Source organism: Daphnia pulex, chromosome 7, assembly GCF_021134715.1.
Source record: "Daphnia pulex isolate KAP4 chromosome 7, ASM2113471v1".
In the NCBI taxonomy this organism is placed as follows: Eukaryota; Metazoa; Arthropoda; class Branchiopoda; order Diplostraca; family Daphniidae; genus Daphnia; species Daphnia pulex.
In genome coordinates, this window is record NC_060023.1 from 10,791,790 (window position 1) to 10,813,129 (window position 21,340).

General features: G+C 44.7%; 1 protein-coding gene and 2 long non-coding RNA genes across 6 annotated transcripts; all 3 read right to left on the reverse strand.

Annotated features, from left to right (window-relative positions):
• Positions 1-19: 19 nt before the first annotated feature.
• LOC124196738 lies at positions 20-16,416 on the reverse strand. 3 transcript variants are annotated; one of them, XM_046591926.1, is made up of 19 exons: positions 16,202-16,416; positions 14,573-14,774; positions 14,313-14,481; positions 13,530-14,244; positions 12,823-13,121; positions 12,331-12,532; positions 8,711-8,967; positions 6,663-6,765; positions 5,951-6,165; positions 5,711-5,881; positions 4,950-5,638; positions 4,382-4,862; positions 4,204-4,312; positions 3,965-4,131; positions 3,755-3,890; positions 2,477-3,686; positions 1,510-1,964; positions 1,113-1,434; positions 20-1,044 (listed from the first exon to the last, which is right to left on the reverse strand). In XM_046591926.1, the coding sequence occupies exons 6-19, from the start codon at positions 12,363-12,365 to the stop codon at positions 793-795; spliced, it is 4,602 nt and encodes a 1,533-aa protein (XP_046447882.1). In that variant the 5' UTR covers positions 12,366-12,532; positions 12,823-13,121; positions 13,530-14,244; positions 14,313-14,481; positions 14,573-14,774; positions 16,202-16,416; the 3' UTR covers positions 20-792. The 3 variants fall into 3 exon arrangements, with proteins under 3 accessions (XP_046447882.1, XP_046447879.1, XP_046447881.1); XM_046591923.1 differs by having other exon boundaries at positions 12,331-13,121; XM_046591925.1 differs by lacking the exon at positions 16,202-16,416 and adding an exon at positions 14,860-14,929 and having other exon boundaries at positions 12,331-13,121.
• A 184-nt stretch (positions 16,417-16,600) lies between these two features.
• Positions 16,601-17,368, reverse strand: LOC124196750. 2 transcript variants are annotated; one of them, XR_006875812.1, is made up of 3 exons: positions 17,172-17,368; positions 16,920-17,058; positions 16,601-16,855 (listed from the first exon to the last, which is right to left on the reverse strand). It is a non-coding gene; the product is annotated as an uncharacterized LOC124196750 (long non-coding RNA). The 2 variants fall into 2 exon arrangements; XR_006875811.1 differs by having other exon boundaries at positions 16,601-16,827; positions 16,897-17,058.
• Positions 17,369-17,437: 69 nt separating this feature from the next.
• Positions 17,438-21,316, reverse strand: LOC124196751. The gene is made up of 5 exons (XR_006875813.1): positions 21,246-21,316; positions 20,785-21,184; positions 20,252-20,382; positions 19,245-19,377; positions 17,438-17,502 (listed from the first exon to the last, which is right to left on the reverse strand). It is a non-coding gene; the product is annotated as an uncharacterized LOC124196751 (long non-coding RNA).
• Between the last annotated feature and the right edge of the window lie 24 nt (positions 21,317-21,340).

Sequence of the window (21,340 nt, forward strand, 5' to 3'; positions counted from 1 at the left end):
ATTGGTAGAAAAACTAGTGTTTATCATTACAATGTCATGTATTGGTCGCTATGTAGTCAGCTAAATACAAAAAAAAAATAATACAGCCATCACGTACGAAAACACTCACGTGACCGCCAGCGTCTGGAAATAATAATGAAACAAAAAAAAAAACAATCAGAAAAAAAAACAAAATAAATGTGAAAAAAAGCGGACGGGGGAAAAAATTGTTTAGCACGAAAAGGACGAAAAAAAAATAAAAGGATTTAAACGCGTCACATTTAAGGGAAGAAACTTGATTATCACAAAGTTCAGCGCGTTCACGGCAACCTCAACGTAATTTCTGTTTGTCTTTTTCAATTTCGTCTTCAGGAGAAAATTGACAATTACAAAATACTCCCGAAAAAGGGGAGGGACGAGGGAGAGAGAGAGAGAGGATTCCACGAGTTTTTGTTCGACACAAATGTACACACTTTTATATCGCTTACATTGTCAATAATATATTTTTTTTTTCGTTTGTTTATTCTTCCAAGTACGATTGACTTGCCAATTTATAAAAGCATCTCTGGAATGGATACAAAGAGAGACACGAATCCCGCGATACATTGGGAAAGTCGTCCGACTGGCCGGGCAATTGGCCACTGCGACTCGTCTCTTGTCTTTTGCAACACAACCATCCGACAAAAAAAATAATACGATAGTATTGTAATTATTATATATATGTGAATCTAGAATGGACGGGTAGAAAAAAAAAGGGGAATTTGAGAGAGATAAGGAGGAGCAAAGATGAGAAGACAAATGAATGGCAGGATTTTAACCAAAGAGATTCAACAAGTTGGGCAGTAAACGAGCGCCTCGCTGCGGTTGACGAGGTGGCGGTCCACCTTGCTGTTGTTGAGGGGGTCGTTGCGGCGCAGGTTGAGCCGGTGGAGGAGCCGGTGCGGCCGGAGCGGGATTGACGAGGAAAGCGCATTGAACGCGGCAGACGCTGTCGGCCAGGATGGCATCCCGACCAACATCGGTGAGCAGCTGCTGGCAGTTGACTCGCAGCGACTGACACTGCGGCTGTAGAATTAAAAGAAAATTAGAAAATCATCGACTAAAACTGAGTTATTGTTGTATCTTAGACTCACTCCTTCAGCTGTGCAGGTACAAGATGTACAGGGAGAAACGAGCGACGAGGCTCCCAGGGCGATGGTTTTGCCCAGGACGACGCAATTGGCACTTTCCTGCTCGCGCCACGGAGTCAAGTCGAGCGGCGGCAGGGAACGGCACGGCACCCGAGGATTCAGGAAATTGTGCGGCAGGTCGAAAACGGAGCGCGTCACCTCGCCGATCGTGTCGGAATTCTCGCAGAGAAGACGGGCCAAAGCCACTTTGCGAATTTCGGCCAATTGAGCCTCAGTGAAGCGGCCGGCTTGATTGCCGTTCTCGTACCAGAACCGATCGCAGCGTCTGCAAATGAAATCAAATGGAAAATGTTTAGATTTTACAGAACAAATTTGTGAATTCCATCCAATTTTTGGTTACCTCAAACTTCGGAATTGGTTGCCGATGACGCAGGCAAAAGTGGGTCCGACCAAACCGCCCTGGAGCGGAGTCTCGGTCAAACCGCCCGTCCACAAATCAATGTCGTCGACCGAGGCGTAAACTTGTTTGAGTCGCTCAATGACTTGGGCCGTCATCTCGCGGCTCAGGTCTTCGAAGGTGGTGGCCCGTTTCAGGTTGCAAGCGGCCCGGTATTCGTTGTAGGGACGGAGGCCGTGATCTCGGCCGCGCTGGATGTTGAGGGCCGCCAGATCGAAACCGGAGAAAGGCACCGTCTTAGCCTCGAACAGGTGATTGGTGATCTCGCCCGTCACGAACTGATCTAGGTTCTCCATGGGCGAGACGAAAAGGCCTCGAACCAACTCGTCGATGGCCTGCACCTCCATCAGCATTTCAGAGTTGAAGAAACCGGCACGCAAAAGGATTGGCGTTTTCTCCTGGATAATTTGGCAAACGAAAAATGTTGTAACTCTGACCACTTGACCAGAAAATGAAATTAAAGTTTCAACTACAAAAACGAAATTTGACCAGGGTGTAAAACAAAAAACAAAAAAGAGAAAACTGCCGCAAGGAAACATTAGCATATCGCTAACTGTACACGTAACGAAGAAAACGGGCTGACTGGATAGTCCAGGAAAGAAAATCCAGTCACTCTCTTTTAAATGCAAGTCAAAACATTTTGGGGGGGAAAGTTTTTTTAGTTTCTTCTCCCTTTCCCTGTCACTGATTTAGTAATATGCTCGTAACAGTAGGTAAAGTGAGTTTCCCTTTCGTTGGATAGAGAAAGGAAAACCTGTACACTTTTGGCCGTTTCCCATGGCTGTCGTATTATTCAGTGCTAAACGGGGTGATAAAAAACTAGCAATCGGCTGGTCGACTTTGATGGTGGAAACTCATTTTTAAAAGAAAAAGTTTTCCATCTACATGTGTGAATTCCGGCGTACAGTACCTGGAAGGAGGCGTCGACTCGTGGGAAAAAGGGGCGGACCAACGAGTGGCCGAAACGGTAGGCGGCCGTGGAGAACTCGTTGAAGATTCCGGCGTTGCAGTTGGAATCGTATCCTTCGTAGAATCCTTCCGTCAGCAGGTTGAGGCCGTAGAGGTTGATGGCGTTCCAGCCGAGGACTCGCGGAAGGTACTCGTTGTAAATGACGTGCTGCCAGATGGCGCCGGTAATCTTCCGGCTCGTCATGTACAGCCGCTCGTCGTCCCACTGGCGATTGAAAGTCTGAAGCTGGCCGGCGATCCGGTTGTGTTCTCGCACCATGACCGTGTGCAGGACGCTCAGGCCGGGATTCTCGGTGGCTCGCGAGTCGCCAGCGTCAAAACACAGGCCGGAAGCCGCTTGACATTCGGCCAGTCGACTCGTTTGGGGTAGCAAATCCCTGCCGCGGAACGGGGAGATGGTGATGTTCATCCGGCCGCCACTGAAGGCCCGGAGTCGCTGCGACTCGCAGGGGGTCTGTCCGTAAACGTGGGACAAGTCAAGGTAGGCCGTGTTCATGTCCATCTGTTCCCGGGCTCCCAATCGCTGCTGACCGGGCAAGGATCGCGTAAAGGACATGCAAACTGGCCGACCCGTCTGCAGGTTGACTTTGGGGAAGAAGGGATCGTTGCTGGGAATTGGAATGGGCCAGCATTCGGGGTGGACGTTGGTGGGCGAGTCGCAGTCGCGGCAATTCAAAATGGCGTCCTGGAATCCACGGGAAATGGGCGTCAGGCTGACGTCGTGGTCGAGGAACTGGCCAAAGTAGGTCAGCATCATCGTGTAGCGTCGGTGCATGTTGCTGACGTCCTGGTGGACCACGACGGAGATGAGACGGGGCGACGGGAGCGGTTGGTTAGTGACTGAACGCCAGCGCGGTCGGGCGATCCCGTCGTCGTAGCCGGCGGCCAGGAGACGGTTGAAAGGCGTCAGTGTCTTGCCGAACGTCGGATTGCGCAAATTGTTACACCATCCTCCGAATTTGCGGAACGGCGACGTGTTGTCGCACGGAAGGGTCTCCTCGTTGTTGCGGCAAACGTTGGGAGCAGCGGCCGGCTGGACGAAACGGGTCACGTCGACGTTGTTGAGTCCCTGCGACAGTGGGCGAGTCAGCCGTCCGAACAAATTGCCCAGCAATCCATTCAACTGTCTCTTGACACGACCATATTTCGGCCTGGAACATAAAACGACATTATGAAAATTTGATGAAAAGAAATGATGTTTAGTGTGGGGTAAATTTACTGTTCCAGGTGGTTGATGAATTCTTCGGATGCGTATTCCAGCAGGAGCGACGTGTTTGACATGAAAATGGCGGCAGGACTGGCCCGGCTGAAAGCGGAAGCGATTCCCAGTGGAGATTTCGGATTGGCTCCTTTATCTGCAAAGATTTCCACATGAGATTGAAATGAGTTGATTTTTATGATTATTAAAATAAAAAGGGCTAGTCATTACTGGTTTGGAAAAGAAGTTTTTCATTCTCTCGACGCAGGGAAATGTCGATCAAAGCGCGCTGGATCGATTGACGGAGCAGATCGTCCGGTACTTGCATGGCAGGTGAATCGCTTACCCACGGGCTCAGTTCGATATCGACCATCATATCGCAAGGGATCGGTGAATTCCTATCAAACAATAAAACAATTAAATCAAATTTATCAAACGGACATTTGTCTGAAATAATCCAATCAACTTACAAGAAATTATCTCTTTCGTGGAAAACTTTCGGCGACATGGATTTGATCATTTCGAAATTCTGGCAGATGATGCCGGCCAGGCTGGTCTTGCGAATTTCCTGCAATTGCTCTGTCGATCGAAAATTTGTAAAATTTAGTTAAATTGAAATTTGTCCCTGCCAGGATTTGACAAATTTACCTCGAGAAAAGGATGAAGGTGGGACGTCGTTCTCGTACCAGAAGCGATCGGATTTCCTGAGCAACGAGAACTGATGGGCCAGGATGCAGCCGATGGTCGGGCCGACGACGGCGCCTTTGAGCGGAGTCTCTGCCAGCCCACCGGTGAACAGATCGATGTCACTGACGTGGCTGTAGACGCTGGCCAGGAGGACGATGTTGGTGGAAGAGACGATGTCGCTCAAGTCGGTGAAATTGCGGATGGGAGACAATCCGCAGAACTGGCGCCAAGCCGTGTAGCCGGGAAGGCCGTGATCGCGACCCCTCATCAGGATCTCGACGACTTTGTCCATTCCGTTGGTGGAGCGGCGGACGTCCTTGGCGATGTGAAGACTCACCCGCCGGCTCATGGTGCTGACCAATCCGTAAAGGAGTTCTTCAGCCTGCTGGGCGTTGAGGTGGCCGGTGGCGTTGGTGGCCATCTCTCCAGACTTATCGCCCGTCTACATTTCAACCGACGAAACCAAATTTCAACATTTAATAGTCGGCCCATCCCGTCTGCGGTAATTAGCAAATGAGAATGAACTTACCATGGTGAATGTTTCGAATTTGGCCGGAAGCATGGCCAGGGAGAAAGAGAGAGCGGCCGAAGCGGCGGCCTCCAGGCTGCCTGGATAGGCGTCGCTGTCGTAACCGAGGAAATGTCCAGCCAATTTGGGCGTGAGCTTCAGGTTCTCTGCCAAGTTCTCGCCCAGCACAGCGGGCAGGAACTCGCGGTAGGTCACGTGCTGGATCTGGGCCGTCACCAGACGCCTCGTCTCCTGGTACAGCGTCTCGTCGTCCCACATGGCGTTGACCCGGGCCAGTTTGGTGGCCAGCCGGTTGTGCTGGCGGACAAAGAGCGTGTGGAGGACCATCAAGGCCGGACTCTCGTTGACTCTGGCGTCGCCCGACTCGACGCAATCGCTGGCGTTTCCGTTGCTGTTGGACAAATCGCAACTGTGGTCCACCGGCAGCAAATCGCCAAAGCTCGTCCGCATCAATCCGCCCTCGAAGGTCCGCAATTGATTGGCCGCGTCCAGGCTGTTGCCGTAGATGGTGGAGGCGTCCAGGAAAGCCGTGGCTCCGTTCATTTGCTCTCGGGCTCCCAATTCGCATTTCCTGTTCAAGACGGCCACCGTTCGCGAGTAGGACGTGCATTTATTTTCTTCGTGAGTCGAAATGCAGGTGGCCGTGTTGGTTTCCGTCCCGGAGCAACACTGCCCTTCCACGCCCAGGTCTGTTGATTTAAAACAAATAAATGTTTAGCTGAAATCCTTGCGCTTTTGAATGGGATCAAATTGAAACTTACCGACATAAGAAACGGGCCTGGAAATGTCGTTTTGAACGAATTCAGCCCAGACGCCGGACAAAGTGGTGAGGTAGCCATTGCTGGTCTTTTTCGGGGCGTGAATGGTGTCGGCAATTTTCACTGGACTCGGCAAGGGTTTGCCAGTAACGGCCAGTCTGACTTGACTGATCCCTGTGAAATTGGAATGATAAAAATTTAGTCAATCAATTCGGAACTTTTGACTAGGACTGGACACCCTACCATCACTGTAAGACGACGAGACGAGTCTGCCGTAAGTCGAGTCTGAACTGCCCCAGGTTGGATTCTGCACGTTGTTGCAGAAGGCGGACGCGTGACGGAACTTTTGGGGTTGGCAGGTGTGCGTCTTCTTCTCGGGACAAGACTCCGACAGTTGGGTACCGGCCAGCTGGGTGCCACCCAATCGTTTGCGGATATCGGCCGAACTCACCGACCAGCTGAATGTCAAATAAAAACAAGAAAAAAATAAATAAACGAATCAATCAAAAAAAGATGGAAAAACCACGAACAAGTAAAAAGTGAAAATAAAAGTTATTTTTGCGGAGTAGAGAAGCGGGTCATATTACTACAATGAATAACGGAATAATGTAAAGAAACAAGAGACTTTCACTTCCAGGGCAATAACAAATTTCCACTGGCCCGCCACTAGCCCATTATACCAATGTTACGCATGCAACATTCCGGCTCTGTTACACTGCCGAGCCAGTTGAGCAACCGGCGGCCAAAAAAGATTATACCACGTCATTTTGGCAAGGAATAGAATGTCTGGTTCAAACTACAAATATCGGCGGAATTGATTTTTTTTTTCCCCAATAGATTCACGTGTCCCTTTTCAATTGGACAACAATAACCCGACGTCCGCCCCAAATTTGTTTGTGGGATTTCTACCCTTGTGTAGGAGGGGCGCGAGATTTGAATCGAAATTCTTGTTTACCTTTGTGCTAGGATGCGAATGACTTCTTCGGCGACCAGCGCCGCTGCGGCCCTGTCACGAGTGGCCGGACTGACGAACTGGGCCAACTTTCCGTTGAAGACACCTGTTGTTTGTCGAATGAATCAAAATGAAACGAAATGAAACGTGAGTTGTGGGACAAATGAAACAACAACAACAAATGAAATCGACCGTGAAACACAAGTGTTCACGGCGTGAAAAATAAAAGAATGAAATAAGAGACGCCAAATGAATCGAATCGCCGCCAGACACGATGACGTAACCAGAATCGACCAATGGCGCGTGAGAATAAAAGGAGGAGGATGACACAACAAGAAATTTGGTCAGAAGAATTCGCTTCGACTGCGGGAGAGACTCTTCACAGACAGAAATTTCTGCTTAACAAATTCGGCCTTGACCCACAAGGGCCGCAAACGTTAAAAAAAGAAAAAAGAAACGGAAAATCCTAGTGTTTCACTCGTTTAAATAACGACAACGAAAATAACGTATTAACGAGCCTCGTTATCGACTTTTTTGGAAAATGCTCGTTTTTTTCGTTAACGATAACGAAATGGCTGTTTTTTTCGTTGTTTTCGTTAATTTCTTGCTAAATTTTTCGTATCAAAACCGTAGAGATTTCAAATTTTTTGACCACCGGGGGAACTTTTTTTTCCCTCAAAATTTGGAATTTTCAATTTTGGGATGACCACCTACTAGCGACTTAGCGATCCCCTAGCGAGGAATTAGGTCATTATTTTCGCTACATCATTTGGCCTAACAGGCCTTAGAAAACTAGGTTCTAAAAAAAAATCGTAAGGTAAACGATAACGGTCGCAAAAAGAGAAAAATGCGACACGTTTAAATTAACGAAACGAAGAACGAAACGAATGAAAAATTGAAAAAATAACGATTAACGATAACGATAACGAATCCAAAAAAGCACAACGGTGAAACACTAGAAAATCCACGAATAAAAATATAACACGTCCGTCTGCGGTTGATAAAGAAAAAGTTCCTCAACAGAGTACTAATCAGGTCACTGGGAAACGCTTCATCTGACAGCTGTGCTGCATCAGCCGAGAGATATTTTAGGCTCTCCGAAATCAGTCAACGTCAATTGGCCAAACGTAACGAAAGAATCCGGCTAAAGGAATCCAATCCCAAAATCGCTGGAATCAAAAGACCATGAATCAAACCCCCCCGAACATTTATTATTATTACATCAAGTCCGAAAGAATGAAAGTGAAAGCGAAATGATATGTCCCATATCCGGGGTACTACAGAAATCTACCGTGAAAAAAAAACAACAAAAATTCCTCTACCCTGAAGGAGTTAGTCCCCTGGAACAATCCATCAAGTGCCTCCTCGGAGAAGATGGAAATTTCTGCCATTTCCATGTTTTAAAAACACACACAAAAATACTAAACAGAAACCTATCCATCCACGTGAGAGCTGCGGAACAGCTAGCTCAGTACGTGTAAGAAACGAGTTTATTCCGTTTCTCTCGATTGTTTTTCTTGTTTCGTTTCTTCTGGGTGACACACGGAGAGAGAGAGAGCGAAAGTTCTCTACCCAAAAAAACAAGACGAAACGGTCAAGAGACTCTCCCGACAACTTGTTGAATGTGTGCCAAGTCTAAGTAGTTGGAATAGTTTTGGGGCTCTACGCAGGCGCAGTGGAACGAAACCACAACGGCGGACGGATGGATGATTTTTCGGTTGCGGAGAGAGAGAGAGATTCCTGGGGCAGCTTTTCATTTTTATTTGGGTCCTTGGCATTTTCTTTTTGTTTCTCCGTTTCGAATGAACCGAAATCATCCGGTGAGAGTATAAGAGAGAAAGAAAGAGAGAAGACGAACTGGACATCTTCGATTTATTCGACCCCGCCCTGGAAGCCGATTTCCTTTTGGGACGCTGTGACGTCACGACACGACGATTTATTCACAACTTTTCCTTTTTTTTTTCTTTCTTTCTCTTTAATGGTTGAGCATCTTCCTAATTTAAAGTTTAATTTTTTTTTTTCGTTTAGGAAGGAAAATATAAAGAACTCACGCGAAGTGTCGGAGCCAGCCAGGCGTGAAACGGCCAAATCGACGGCCCAGCGCACTTGGTCATTAGTCAGGGGCAGCTGGACGGTCGTGGAAGAATTGCCTGTCGTCGTTGGGGCGTCTGTGACGGGCAGAATGGCCGGCGGGGCGATGGGATTCTCACGTCCGGATGAAGTCAAGAGTCCAGCGGATGGGCTGTCGTCAATCTCGATGGAGGCGACGGCCAGTACAACTAGCGACAGCAGCGCCGCGATAGCCAACCTGCAAGTCATCAAAAATTCAAAATTCAAAATTCAAAATTCAAAATTCAAAAGATGAAAAGGCAGAACTTAAAAAAGGATTTTCGGGATATAATTTCGAGTTCGACGGGGAATCAAAAAATGTGGCGGACTTGGTGAACCGTGAAATTCTTTGGCCGAAAATAAATCGGGAGAAAGAGAATTCTTCTGTTGCCGGGCCAAAAGAAAGGGAAAGCGAGAGAGCTGCTGGCCATGTCGTGGGTTGTCCGTCAAAAAATAAAAGAGTAACGGAAAGGAGCGCTCGTGAAAGAAAGAAAGAACGAAAGAAAAGGGAAAATTCCACGCACGCCATTTCTTGCGCGCCCCGTTACAAACGGCAACTGGCCAAAAAAACAGCCGACGGGCAACAACTCGTCCGTCCTCTGCGAGAAGAATAAATAACGGTGAAAGAAAAGAGAAGCAACAAACAAGAAGAAGAAGAAGACGCTTTTATTGAGCGAGTATTGGGAAAGCTGTTCGAGGCGCTCCGTTCACGATTTCACGCAAAAGGCAAGAAGAAGAAAACCCGTCAGGCTGCTGGCCTTCTTCTCTCTCTGCACGGCCGTCCCGTTCAGTCCATTTCACATGGCGGGGCAATAAGGAGAAACCCAACGGCCGACTCGGCATTGCTCACGAGAGCAAATTGCCCGCGTCACGACGGCCAAGCCAAGGCGACGCCATCAAAGTGAAAATGGACGAAAGAAAAAGGCCCAGGCGCAGAAGAAAAAGAAGAAGAATCTCTTTGATGGATATCGTGTTTCACGACACGTCGTCTCCTCTCATGCCCGGCAATGGCTCAACTCACGAAAACGGCATTGATATTGAAAAAAAGAAAAGAAAGTGCTCCGTCCGAAATAAATCAAAAACGAAATCGACTCAAAGTTGCACCGATTTTCTTCGAATAACTCATCGGGCACCAGACGTGCGTTACGAATTCCCGTTGACCGGATGGATGCTGGATCGAGAAGAAAAATAAATAAAAAGAGAGAGACCGGTAGCGTGAAAATGTGAAACTAACAAGCGGGGAAAAAAAAATAAGAAATAGGAAAAAACAAGAAAGAACTTTGTTGGCATCGTACAACAACTTTCTAAATCGTCGTCAAACTCTACACGAGTTGCATATAAACTCTCTCTCTCTCTCCTTCTTATTCCTGGATGGATAGCGTAAATCCTTGTGATGTAAAATCCCGCGGGCGCTTAGCCAAAAAAAAAAAAAAGGGGGGGGGGGATTATTTGAAAAGGGACACGGCGTAGAATAACACGGACGGGATTGCGACTGATGCGGGGGAGTTGTTAGTGGGTGGGGGGGGGGGGATCCGCATCCGGATTTGAATCATGACCTCCTTTTGGGAAGTATCGGTAACCGTCGAGTTACGCAAATGAAAAATTGAATTGATTTAAAAACAAAAACAAAAAATAGAGAGTCAAATTTTGATTCATTTTCTTTGGCGAAAGAATGGCGTCATATAGCCATCGGCTACGTGACACGACGAATTATTTTTTTTTCTCGAATGTGTGTCGACTCTATTTTTTTTTTTATTTTTTAATTAGCCGGCCGAATTATCATTCCGGGAAATCTGCAAGCCGGACACGTATAAATTACTCGCAATAAAAAACCATCAAAAGAAAACATTTTTTCTTTGAAAAAAAAAAAAAAAAATTCTTAAGTGAATTTTTCTTGCGTAATCCAAAAGTTAGTATCTTCCCCTCTGCTTCTATTTTTGACCACCCCCTCGTGTTTGACCTGGAAACTTTTTTTTCTTCTTCTTCTTCTTCTAAAAAAGATAAAAATTTTCTTTTTTATCCTTTTCCCCCTTACGTTTCTTTTTATCTCTTTTCTTAAAGGGGGGGTCCTCTGGAAAGAAAAAAAGGGGGGAAATTTCAATCGGACCAAATCTGATGAAGGAAAAAGATATATTTCCTCGGCCATCTGTGCGCCACCGTCCCTCGACTGTTGAATCACCTGCCTTGTTCTATCATAACGTAACGATCAGCTCACACAAGTCTAGAGCCAAAACGGGGCGGACCGCTGACTTATTCGCCTTGCGTTTTCAAATGAAAAACGTGGAAGAAAGAGAACGGCAACTGTAGGAGGAGAATGGAGAAAGCGGTTGGCGCTCTGTGGCGAACTGAACGAACGAACGTAACGACAAATGTCGCTGCATTCAAATCCCCCCACCCCAACTCCTACCTTACCCAATCTCACATGAGCAGCGCGAGCCGGTTTCCCCCTTCCTTCACCTTTCTCCCCAATTTTATTCGTGAGTCTCCGTGTGTCAAACGTCGTGTAAGACACAAGACTTGAAATCACGGCCCCTTAATTACAGTCTGATTGTCGGGAGTTATGTCACGTTCCAAAATAGAAAATGACAATCGCGAAATTTACCAACGCCCCCCTCCACTCGTCAATTCCACGTTCTCCCCCGAAAACTCGTGAAAATCCCTCGACAATGTGACGTATCTCATTACGAGCCAGTTCCGGCCTAAACTTCAGAAAAAAATAAAAGAATTGAGGTCCCAACCCCAAAAGAAAATAAACGTCAAGAAGGAGGGGCTAACCTGATTTGTTGGACGTGCAATCACGCGACCAGCAGACGTGGAATCGAGGAAATGTGTAAACACAATAACGGGGCTAACGTTTAACTTGGAAGAAGGAAATTCAAATTTTCCCTCTAATCAATTTTGTTTATCAAAATAAAAAACCCGCCACTTTCTCCTAGACAGTCCAGTTAGCCCAGGAGCTATACACAGGTGATAAAATGCAATCAATCCCTCATCATCATCCCCAGTAGTAGTGATTAGTCGAATCTTGTGCAGCACCGGGCATCAAATCCAACACATTCGAATCGCAGAGAGGCGGGCAATTTGAAAAATAGAAAAAGGGAAAGCAGGAACCGGAGCAACCGATCGCTGAAATAAAAGAACCTAACCAAAAACTACTCCAACAAAAACTGGAACTTCTTTTTTAAAATTATTTCTTTTCTCTTTCATCTTCAATTAAGGAAAGAAGGAGCGAGTGAAAGAGAAAAGGAAAGACAAAAAAAAGAAACGACCTTTTCGGTATGGTCGTAAAAAATAAAAAAAAGGCGAATAAGTAGAAGAAAACCAGTTGTTGGTTTGTGTGTGTGTGTCTGCCGGGCCAAATAACAGACGCTCGGAGAAAGGGAATTCGAGAGAAAACAAATTACAGACACACAACCGACTTTAGCAGGAGGAAAGAAGAAGAAGAAGAAGAAGAAGAGAGAGGAGAAAAAAACTCCAAATCATCCCCTTTAGCCATATGTGAGAACTCTCACTTTCACCTAAAAATTCATTTCAAATTCATAAAATTTTTGGTTTTTTTTACCTGTGCCGGATTGGTACGAAGGCTGGCGACGCCATTCTTGCGACGAAGGATTTCGGCAGGATCGATTTCGGGGGTAGGCGCCCACAGTCACCGGAATGATGTCGGGCACCAGAACCAACAAAATTTGGCGATCAATCGGCAGGAGAAGCGACGAAAGGGTAAAAAAAAAACCAACAACTTTTTGTTTTTGTTCGTGTTCACACTGAAATAAACAACAACAACAACAAGCGAAATTGTGTTGTGATTGTCAGATAGTCGGTAGGTAAGACGACTGAGTTTTGTTATTTTCTTCTTTTCGGGTGTACGAGACTTGTCGTCTCAATGGCAGTCCATGGCACACTGAACCCTGAGCTGGGCGCAAAAGCGAGAGTGGATATATACGAAGGAGGAGGTGGTGGTGGTGGGAAAGAAGTGGAGGGTATCCAGTGGGTGGTGGTGGTGGTAGAGAAGAAGGGAGGGATACACACACACACACCTGGCCGACTGACCCACCTTAACCGTCTCGGTTTGTTCGAGGCGGTCCTGCTGCGCCGAGAATAATAACATGTGGTCCTCTGGGGGCCCTCCACTGCACGGTGTAGTGTAAGTCTAGTAACAAGGGGGCCTTCTTTCTTCTCTCCTTCTCTCTGCGCTGGATAAGACGACGGCGGCAGCCAATGGGCGACTCCAAGAGGTGGGCCTTCCTGCTGGCGGCAGAGGAGAATCTCGTCAGCTCTACACACGTCAAAGTCGAGAGTTGGTCAACCGTCACTTTCACTCCGAGATTCGCCGTCACCCGTGCCAACTTACTACTACGGGGGAAAAAATAAAAATAGAAATGGGGAGATGATTCACACAAGTCTTTCTCTCTCTCTCGTCTCCATATCTAGTCCACAAGTGAACAAGGAAAAAGTAGATTAAGAGGTCACTGGGTATAGTACAAACAAAGATCCTTACTACGACTACTACGACTACAAAGTGTCTTTTTTTTCTTTTGATGTTGAAAAGGAAATCAGGAATTAACTTTTTTTTTGGGGGGAGTAGTACGAAAATAATTTAGGTCAACTCGGGTCGGAGAAGATCGCGCCCCCATCGCTTGTAAACGTCCTTGACACCTCTCTCTCTTTAGATGGTCAGGTGACCGTCACTTTCCATCCAGCCGAAAAAATTTGACTTGGCCAATATGTTGGGAAATGAAATAACCACATCATTTGATTGACCAATATTTTTCCGGCGATTATCCGCCCTACAGGAATTTTGTGAATAAAACCGGTCCGCTCATTATCTGCTCCGGCAATCCGACAGGGTCCGGCGTGCGGAACTTTTGATTTCGTTTGACACTGGGGGGACGAATCGGCGACAGTCTGTAAAAAAAAACCAAACCAAATCACATCAAGATTTGTACACAACTTGGGCAGCTCGAGGGGATTTTATCTTTAGATGATTAACAAAAAAAAGTGAAATTTGCGTGGAGATATTAACATATCGTAAATCATTTGAACGAATCGAAAAAAAGAATTTCTAATCATTCAATTTTGAAAAGTCAACTTTTTTCTTTTTTCTTTTGCTCTTTCCACGTGGTTCAAACCGGAATCGGAGCAAGTCGGACGGAAAAATCGAGAGTTCTGGCGATGTTGGCAGACGGCCCAGTCTCCCCCCAGAGATCCAGTCAGGGCGTCCTGCTGCTGCTGCTGGCCGTGTAGTAAACGAAAGTGAAATTCCCTCCTATTCGCTCAGCGTCAGCTTGAACTTTTCGACTAGCAAAAAAAAAAAAAAAAACGAAAATAAAAATCTTCTCCGTTGTTTTGTTGTTGTAGTATCGAGCGGACGTGAAATCGCGGTCGGGAAAACAGCCAAACTTTCAACCTGCACAACAACAACTAAGCCAAGTCCAAAGCCAATCGTTTTCTTTTTTCTTCTTCTTCTTCTTTACTACTACGGGAGAGAGAGAAAAAGTGTCTGTATAATGTTATATCTCTTACATACGTAACGAATCGACCTACTGTGATGTAGTTGAATAAAAATAAAAATAAAAGGGACGGCCCGGTTCTCTTCAATAAATCGCACGAGATATCCTTGACACACAGCGATAAAGATCCTTATAAATGTGGTTTTTCCCCCCTGCGTGAACTTGTGTAGCAATTATTTGGTTATTCCGTCGCGTTTCCGAGCCTTTGTGATCGGCCCAGGGAGTGCCATTAAAAAAAAAAAAAAAAGATGACGTAATTAATGGTATGGAATGTTTGAAGATCCGCCTATGTACCTTCACATTATATTGTCTTCTCAATGGGGAATCCGTCCTTCAACTTATAGTTATTCCGGTGGCTAATTCTTCCATTATTATGTACGATATAGTACATAAGATTCGGCCGGAATGGGAGAGACTCTGTCCGCTTATTAGAAGTCTCCAGAAAAGTACGAGTGAGTTGCTGCGGTGCCTGTCAGTCGCCTCACTTCCCCTTTCCCTTTCGAAAAACAAAAACAGAAAATGAAAAAAGGGAGTCATAATTTCGAGATTAAAAAGTCTCATAAAAACAACAACAACTATACCAGCTGGGGGATAAAAAAAAAAGGGAAACGAACGTTCATTCCTTCGAGCGTGACCGTCCTTGCCGCGAGCCTGGAAGAAAACCAGTAACCGAAAAACAGCACACGCAAAGGAGGGGGGGAAACATTCGTGAATACAAGACGATGATGGGCATAAGAATATAGAACAAAACGGTTTTTCTTTTACTAGTTCAAACTCTGGTCACAGACCTTTTGCTTTTAGATCCTGGAACATTTGCAAATAAATCCGTTTCAGGATTTTTTTCCACAAAGCGGATGTGACCGGACATGATGAATTTTTTTCCTTCCCAGACGTCATAATAATTTTTTTCGTAGAGTTAAAAGAGAGAAAGTTCCTGAAAATTTTGGGTTTTTTTTTTCTTCTAACCGACCGAGCCCCAAAAAAAACACACATGCCCAGATAGTCGACAGTCATCAGGGTCACGGAGACTGGCGCCGTTCGTCTTGCACCATCACCTGAATGGTAATACACCGGCAATCACGTCGGCCACCTGTTTACTTTTAATTACTATACTAATATTATGTAGCTAGAGGACGGGAGGGGGGGGGAAAAGTGGCAGAGAGATGACCTTTGAATATTATCGAATGATTTTCGCTAATACAAATGCTGCAGTTGCTCAAACTCTCTCTTTCTTTTAAGATTATTTATAAATAACACAACTTTTTTGGGGAAAATATCGGTTGACTGTTCAATTTCCACACGTTTTCTCCACCTTATTTTTCTTTTTGAGAGTCAACCGGCATTTTGATTATGAGAACGACCCCCAAAAAATGGCCGATTCCATCTAGAAAATGGAGGACAGCACGAAATAGGAAAAAATAGTAAAAGAGAAAACCTTGAGACTCTTCTAATCCGGACAAACGAACCTGAAAGGAGAAGAGGGCGAAGAAAGTTCAAATAAGTACCAAATCAATCAATGGGGGGATTATATGAATTTGAGGGACGTGATTCTAGACCTAAAAGAATTAAAACAAATTTTCTCAAGTCAAACGCCGGCGGAGGGCATACCTGTAAAAATCCAGGATGACTCGACAAAACTTGTCCATTTCGTGTGGGGGTGTACTACACAATAAAGGCGAAAACGTCCTTGAATAAGAAATTTACAAGCCACTGCATAGACAAGGGGATGTTGTTATTTGATTTACATCCCCTCGCCTTTCATTTGTTTCCTATATTTCTCGCCTATTGTCATTAGACAATGTAGCGCTGGCAAGGCCTTTTCGTCAAAGGAAAACACGGAATCACTCGACAAGGCAGCGACGATTGTCGGGAAATGGCATAGAAAACCAAAAAAAAAAAAAAGGAAACAATTCCAAGTGTTACCTGTCATCTATACGGTGGCGAAGACACAGAGAGATACACCAATTTTCTGTGTGCTGGAAAAAAAAGGATGCGGATCGTTGTCTCAAGGTTGCCGGAAGGAGAATCAAGACGATTTCTGCGGAACGAACCAATCCAGTGTCCCCGAAGAAAAATAATACCAAGGCGGGAAACAAGAATCGTGTAACGAAAATCTCGAAGTTTTTTTTTTTTCAATTTCCACTACGCCGCGTTGATTCGTGCCGTGTGTTGATTTAATTGTAAAACGAAAAAAAGAAACCGAAAATAATTCATTTCCAAATTCAGGAGAGACAACAAGGTCGGTGACGTGACATCTTGTCTCAAGTTCAATCTTCTCCTCCTCGTCTCAAAGTGGTTAAAAAAACGTCATTTCTTTATCACCTGTTGTTGGTGAAACATCTTCTTTTTTTTGTTTTCCCGCCCGGCCATAATCGTTTGGCAGAAGCTCTAAACGCATCAACTCCCGCCCCGTCATCTCGGCTTCGTTTTGCGTAACGTACAGTAGCACAAGAAGAGGACTCGAGTCGTCGTCTTTTCAAACTCGAGTGGGTCCTCTTCTTCTTTTGATGGTTTTACAACGCCGACCTTGGCCGTCCGTCAACAAGTGACTAGTAAGAAAAAGAAAAAGAAGAAAACCTGAAATAATAAAAAAAAGGAGAGGAATTTTAGTGACAAACTTTTTAGGTTGCAACTTGCCAACACCTCATCACGCAACACGTCGTCTATAGCTGGTTGGTTACGGACCGTTGATGATTATGGGCCCCCGCATGCAAAGTCATTTAGTATTTAGTAATTGCGCAGCACGTAGAGTGAGAGTGAGACACCCAACCAATTTCATTCTTTAGGCCGTCAGGATGATTCCGAATATGTTGATTTACATGCGGAGAGAGAGAGAGAGAGAATATAAGCGCAAAAATAGTGTAGAGGAGGAAAAATGGTGAATACAACATACCAGGACACTTTCACTTTCTTTCTTGTTATTATCTACGTAAGAATATTCCTCCAGAGGCGTCATCGACCGGACTCGGGTTCTTAATAACTCGGAAAATGGTTTTGTTTGGCTTCGTTCCCACTTCGAACCATTTCTTTTTTCTTCTTTCTAACTCGTAACCGAAAGATGGTCAGGAGTTACACAACAACAATTTGGAAACGGGTTTGGGTGAATGCAAATTAATTTAGACATAATGAAAGCTGTAAATTATATTATGTCCTTTTTACCAAAAAATATATTCGTCTGGTGGGCTCTGCCGAAATTGAATTTTGTGAAGGCCGCGGTCGTCAAACTACAAAATATTCAAAAAATGATCAAATAAATAAATTATAAAGGGGAATATGATAATGGAAAAGATGGACCGGCTCGTGCTTAACCCGGCGTCAGATTACCAGTTTCGATAAGGGGAAAAAAAGAAATACAACAACTTCCAGGTTTAGGAAAAAATAAAATAAATTTTCTTTCCATCTCTTTCAAATTTCAACCAACACGAAATAGGATTCCGAATCGGTCGACGACTCGGTCGGAATCGTTGATGCGGAACGGCGTACACGAGAAAAATAAAATCCTATCACGATCTTTCGTCTTCTTCTTTTCTCTATAAAAAATAAAAAAAAAACCCGAAACGAATAAGAATCAAAAGTAATCCCCTATGTGTAGAGAGGAGAATACAATCAAGGACATTGTTAGTTTAACAATTCCAGAAAGAAAATCTCCTATTGGGCTTCTCAAATTCGTTTTTCTCCTTCATCTTCTTTCGTCAGAAACATCTAAATTCGATTTTTTTTTTAAGATTTCAAGACCTAGCCGGGGTTGTTGCTCCTGGATATATCGTGTAGTTAAAACTCTTTCAGTTCTGGTTTGACCCCGAGATCGTGCAAGAGCTCGGTGGCGGCGGTGGTGGCCATCAACTGGCAGCAACAACAAAAAAGAGTTTCCACTCAATTGGTGCTGGACGTGTAGATGAGATCTGGTTTTGGGTCGGCCGGCTCAACCCGTTGGGTTCCTCAATTTTGTTCAAAGATCATTGTCCTAATGTGTCCTCGCCCCTCAACTGATTATTTGACCAAAAGACACGATCTCGAGACAAAACACTTTCCAATCGATAAATTCCGATTTTCCTGAAAACTTTTTAATTAGCAAAAGTTAAAAAAGAAAAAAAAGGAATTGGGACAAATGGAGAGAAGACGAAAAAATAAACACGTTCAAAGCAAAATGTGTGTGTGTGACGGGCGAAATTTTCTCTCTCCATTTCGCTCCAGGTGATTTATGATTCCCCGACTGTGCCAATAGAACGGGCACGCAGAGCTGGCACACAAGAGCGTGCTGACCCATTTTCGATTCTTCTGCCAATATTGTTCGCACTGTGGTCAGCCCTATTGGCGCTCGCCTAGCTAAGGTCAACCGTCGTCTGTGTGATTGACATAAATTGATCGGTCCGCGATTTCCACCGCATATGAAATAATCTGCCCAGTCATGCTCACGTAGGCTACCGTCTCTCGTGTGTCTATAATAACTGCCGATGTTACGTGCGTCTTTTTTCTGGGGGAATTTCGGTGGGCATTTCGACATACCGGATTCTCGAATGATGAAAAGGTCAAACGAAAAAAGGGAAAATAACTTTCGATTCTTTTTTGCTGTGCGTTTCCATCTGACATTTCAGCCAGGAATAAAAGAAAAACCTGTTTTTCGATGTTGAGCATACACCAGGGAGGGCCAACAACTTCGGAGGAGAAATATCCGACACACAGAGAAAATGCGAGAGAGTTTGTTCGTGTGTTTGTGTAGAAAAAGAAGAAAGGGAGAGGAATATATAAATAAGATGAAGGTTTCAGATAGATTCTTCTTCTTCTTCTTTCTTTTCTTTTCTATACAAACAGACTATCCAGCCGAGTCAAATATACACACGGCGATGTAGGACTTGTCCGCCGAGCAAGTCCGATGGCTCTCGGTTGATATAAGGTACAAGGTCACCACCTTCCTGGTCATCCCAAGACTAGAAGCAAGACACTCAAAGAAGAAGAAGAGAAATACCTGATGTCTGTGTAGTTTTTTTTGTTTATTATCTTGCGCTCCTCATCATTGGAATAGGACGACCCTGGAGACGATATTGGGATGGATGTCCAGTCTCTTTCAGCTCCTTTCTCTCTCTCTCTCCTCTTCGACTCTGCAGGTAATAAAAAAGACAAACGAAAAATATAAACAAAATGGTTAAATGTAATAGACCCATAGAGTTCAGGACCCACTGGGGGGAAAATAGGTAAAAAGTAGTCGAAAATAGCTGTTATCCCCCCATCTCCAAATGAAAATGGAACACAATCAGGATTGGTGGATTGTTGTGTTGAAAGAAGAAATAGGGGGGGACTGGGTCACTGTGCTTAACCTTGTGCCCCATCGCCCATATAAACACCGAGACCAAAAGAGAAACAAAAAGTCGGTTGTCAGTTGGGATATTTGTTAAAATCCCAATGCCACCCAGCAGAATATAGAAAAGAGTCAAAATGTATGTGCACACCTTTACACCCAAATGTGGAAGAAGATTCTTTTCTGTAACTACCTCAACAGTTGGGCAGGCCCTGACCTTGCCAAGAGGCTCTAGGGTTGCCATGAAAATATTTTTTCTAAAACGTTTACGAATCAAATAAAACGGATAACATTCATTTGAATCGATAAAGGGGGACACCAGCTGGGCAGCTGGTCCCTTCCAAAACATTCGAAAACCAGGAAAAATGTTTCTCAGTTGTTACGTGTGTTCAACAATGCGAGGATGAACGAACAGACAAGATGTAGGAAACTCTCCAGCAGGCCCTTTAACAACCGAAGAAGAAGAAGGGTGAGAATGACTCGGTTGGTTGGCAGCGAAAAAAGAAAAGAGATGAAAAACACAATTCCACGATGGCCGATTATGGCATAATTGGATACACCAGCAGGTCTCGAGAGAAAAAAGGGAATTACCGTATACTTATATGGGCTGGTCATCAGCAGGGCGAAGCCATAGGGTTGTTGGATACGTTTGAAAGTATAGAAAAACATGTATATACTTAAATATTGGGAAGCGAGTTCTTCTCCAGCGGCCATTTAGACACATTTCCAGTTTCTTCTTCACGTCCTCGAGGGGCTTTGGGAGTCCTTTTTTTTTCTATTATCAGCTATAAAGTTAAGCTTCGAGAACCTAAAAGAAAAGAAAAATAAAATGAAAAAGAATCCATTTTGAAGGGCATTTCGACTATATAACACTGGCAGACATCCCCAAGTTCTTTTCTTCAAGATTTTGACTTTCAAGGCCACAAGATTATTCCACAACAGCATCATTATTCACGACACATCGTGTCCAATTGGATATCACATGGTTTTTTGGCCACCTCGAAAGCGTTATTATGAAAATTTCGCGTCAAGAATGACTTAACACGTGGGGAGAGATAACTATTTACACACACACACCAGCTGATTGACCATGTCGAATTTATTAACCTTGGATTGATCTTAATTCATTCAGACATGTGGCGATTGAAATGCATCGCCGACATAATCTAGTTTGATTGCCAAAATTGATTGCAAACCAGTTGCCACTTACTTATGGCAGAAATGTGATGTGTTGCACACGTCGTCGATCTCGGCCATTGTGGTCGAATATCGTCGATAAAGGAGACGGTGACGTTTGGTTATTTCACGGCTCGTTGCAATAGCTCAACTTTCGATTTTATTCCACTCCGTTTCACTTCATCCAAGGGCTTCATCATCCGTGTAAACATCACTTTCCAACATTGTTGTTTTTTTAATGCAAGAGTTTCACATTCCACGAGCATTTTGATTCTGGCAAAACGTCTTCTTCGAAATCCCGACCTCATTTTCACCCAGCCAAAACATTGCCAATTATCTTGAATTCGGAAGAAAAGGGGGAAACAAAAACACGTTTCGTTCCAATCTTTTGAAATCATTATATAAAATGAGGTTATCTCCTGGGGAATTGCTTCCTGCACCAAAAAAAAAGTTCACTAGTCCATGTATTATTTCCGAACAAAAGCTAGCGGTTACCACATTTCCGGCGGCCAGGATATAATTGATTTGTTGTCTGCGGTTTTCACACAAAAATCTCCCTCCATTTTTCCTCAAAAAAATCTTGTCTGCTC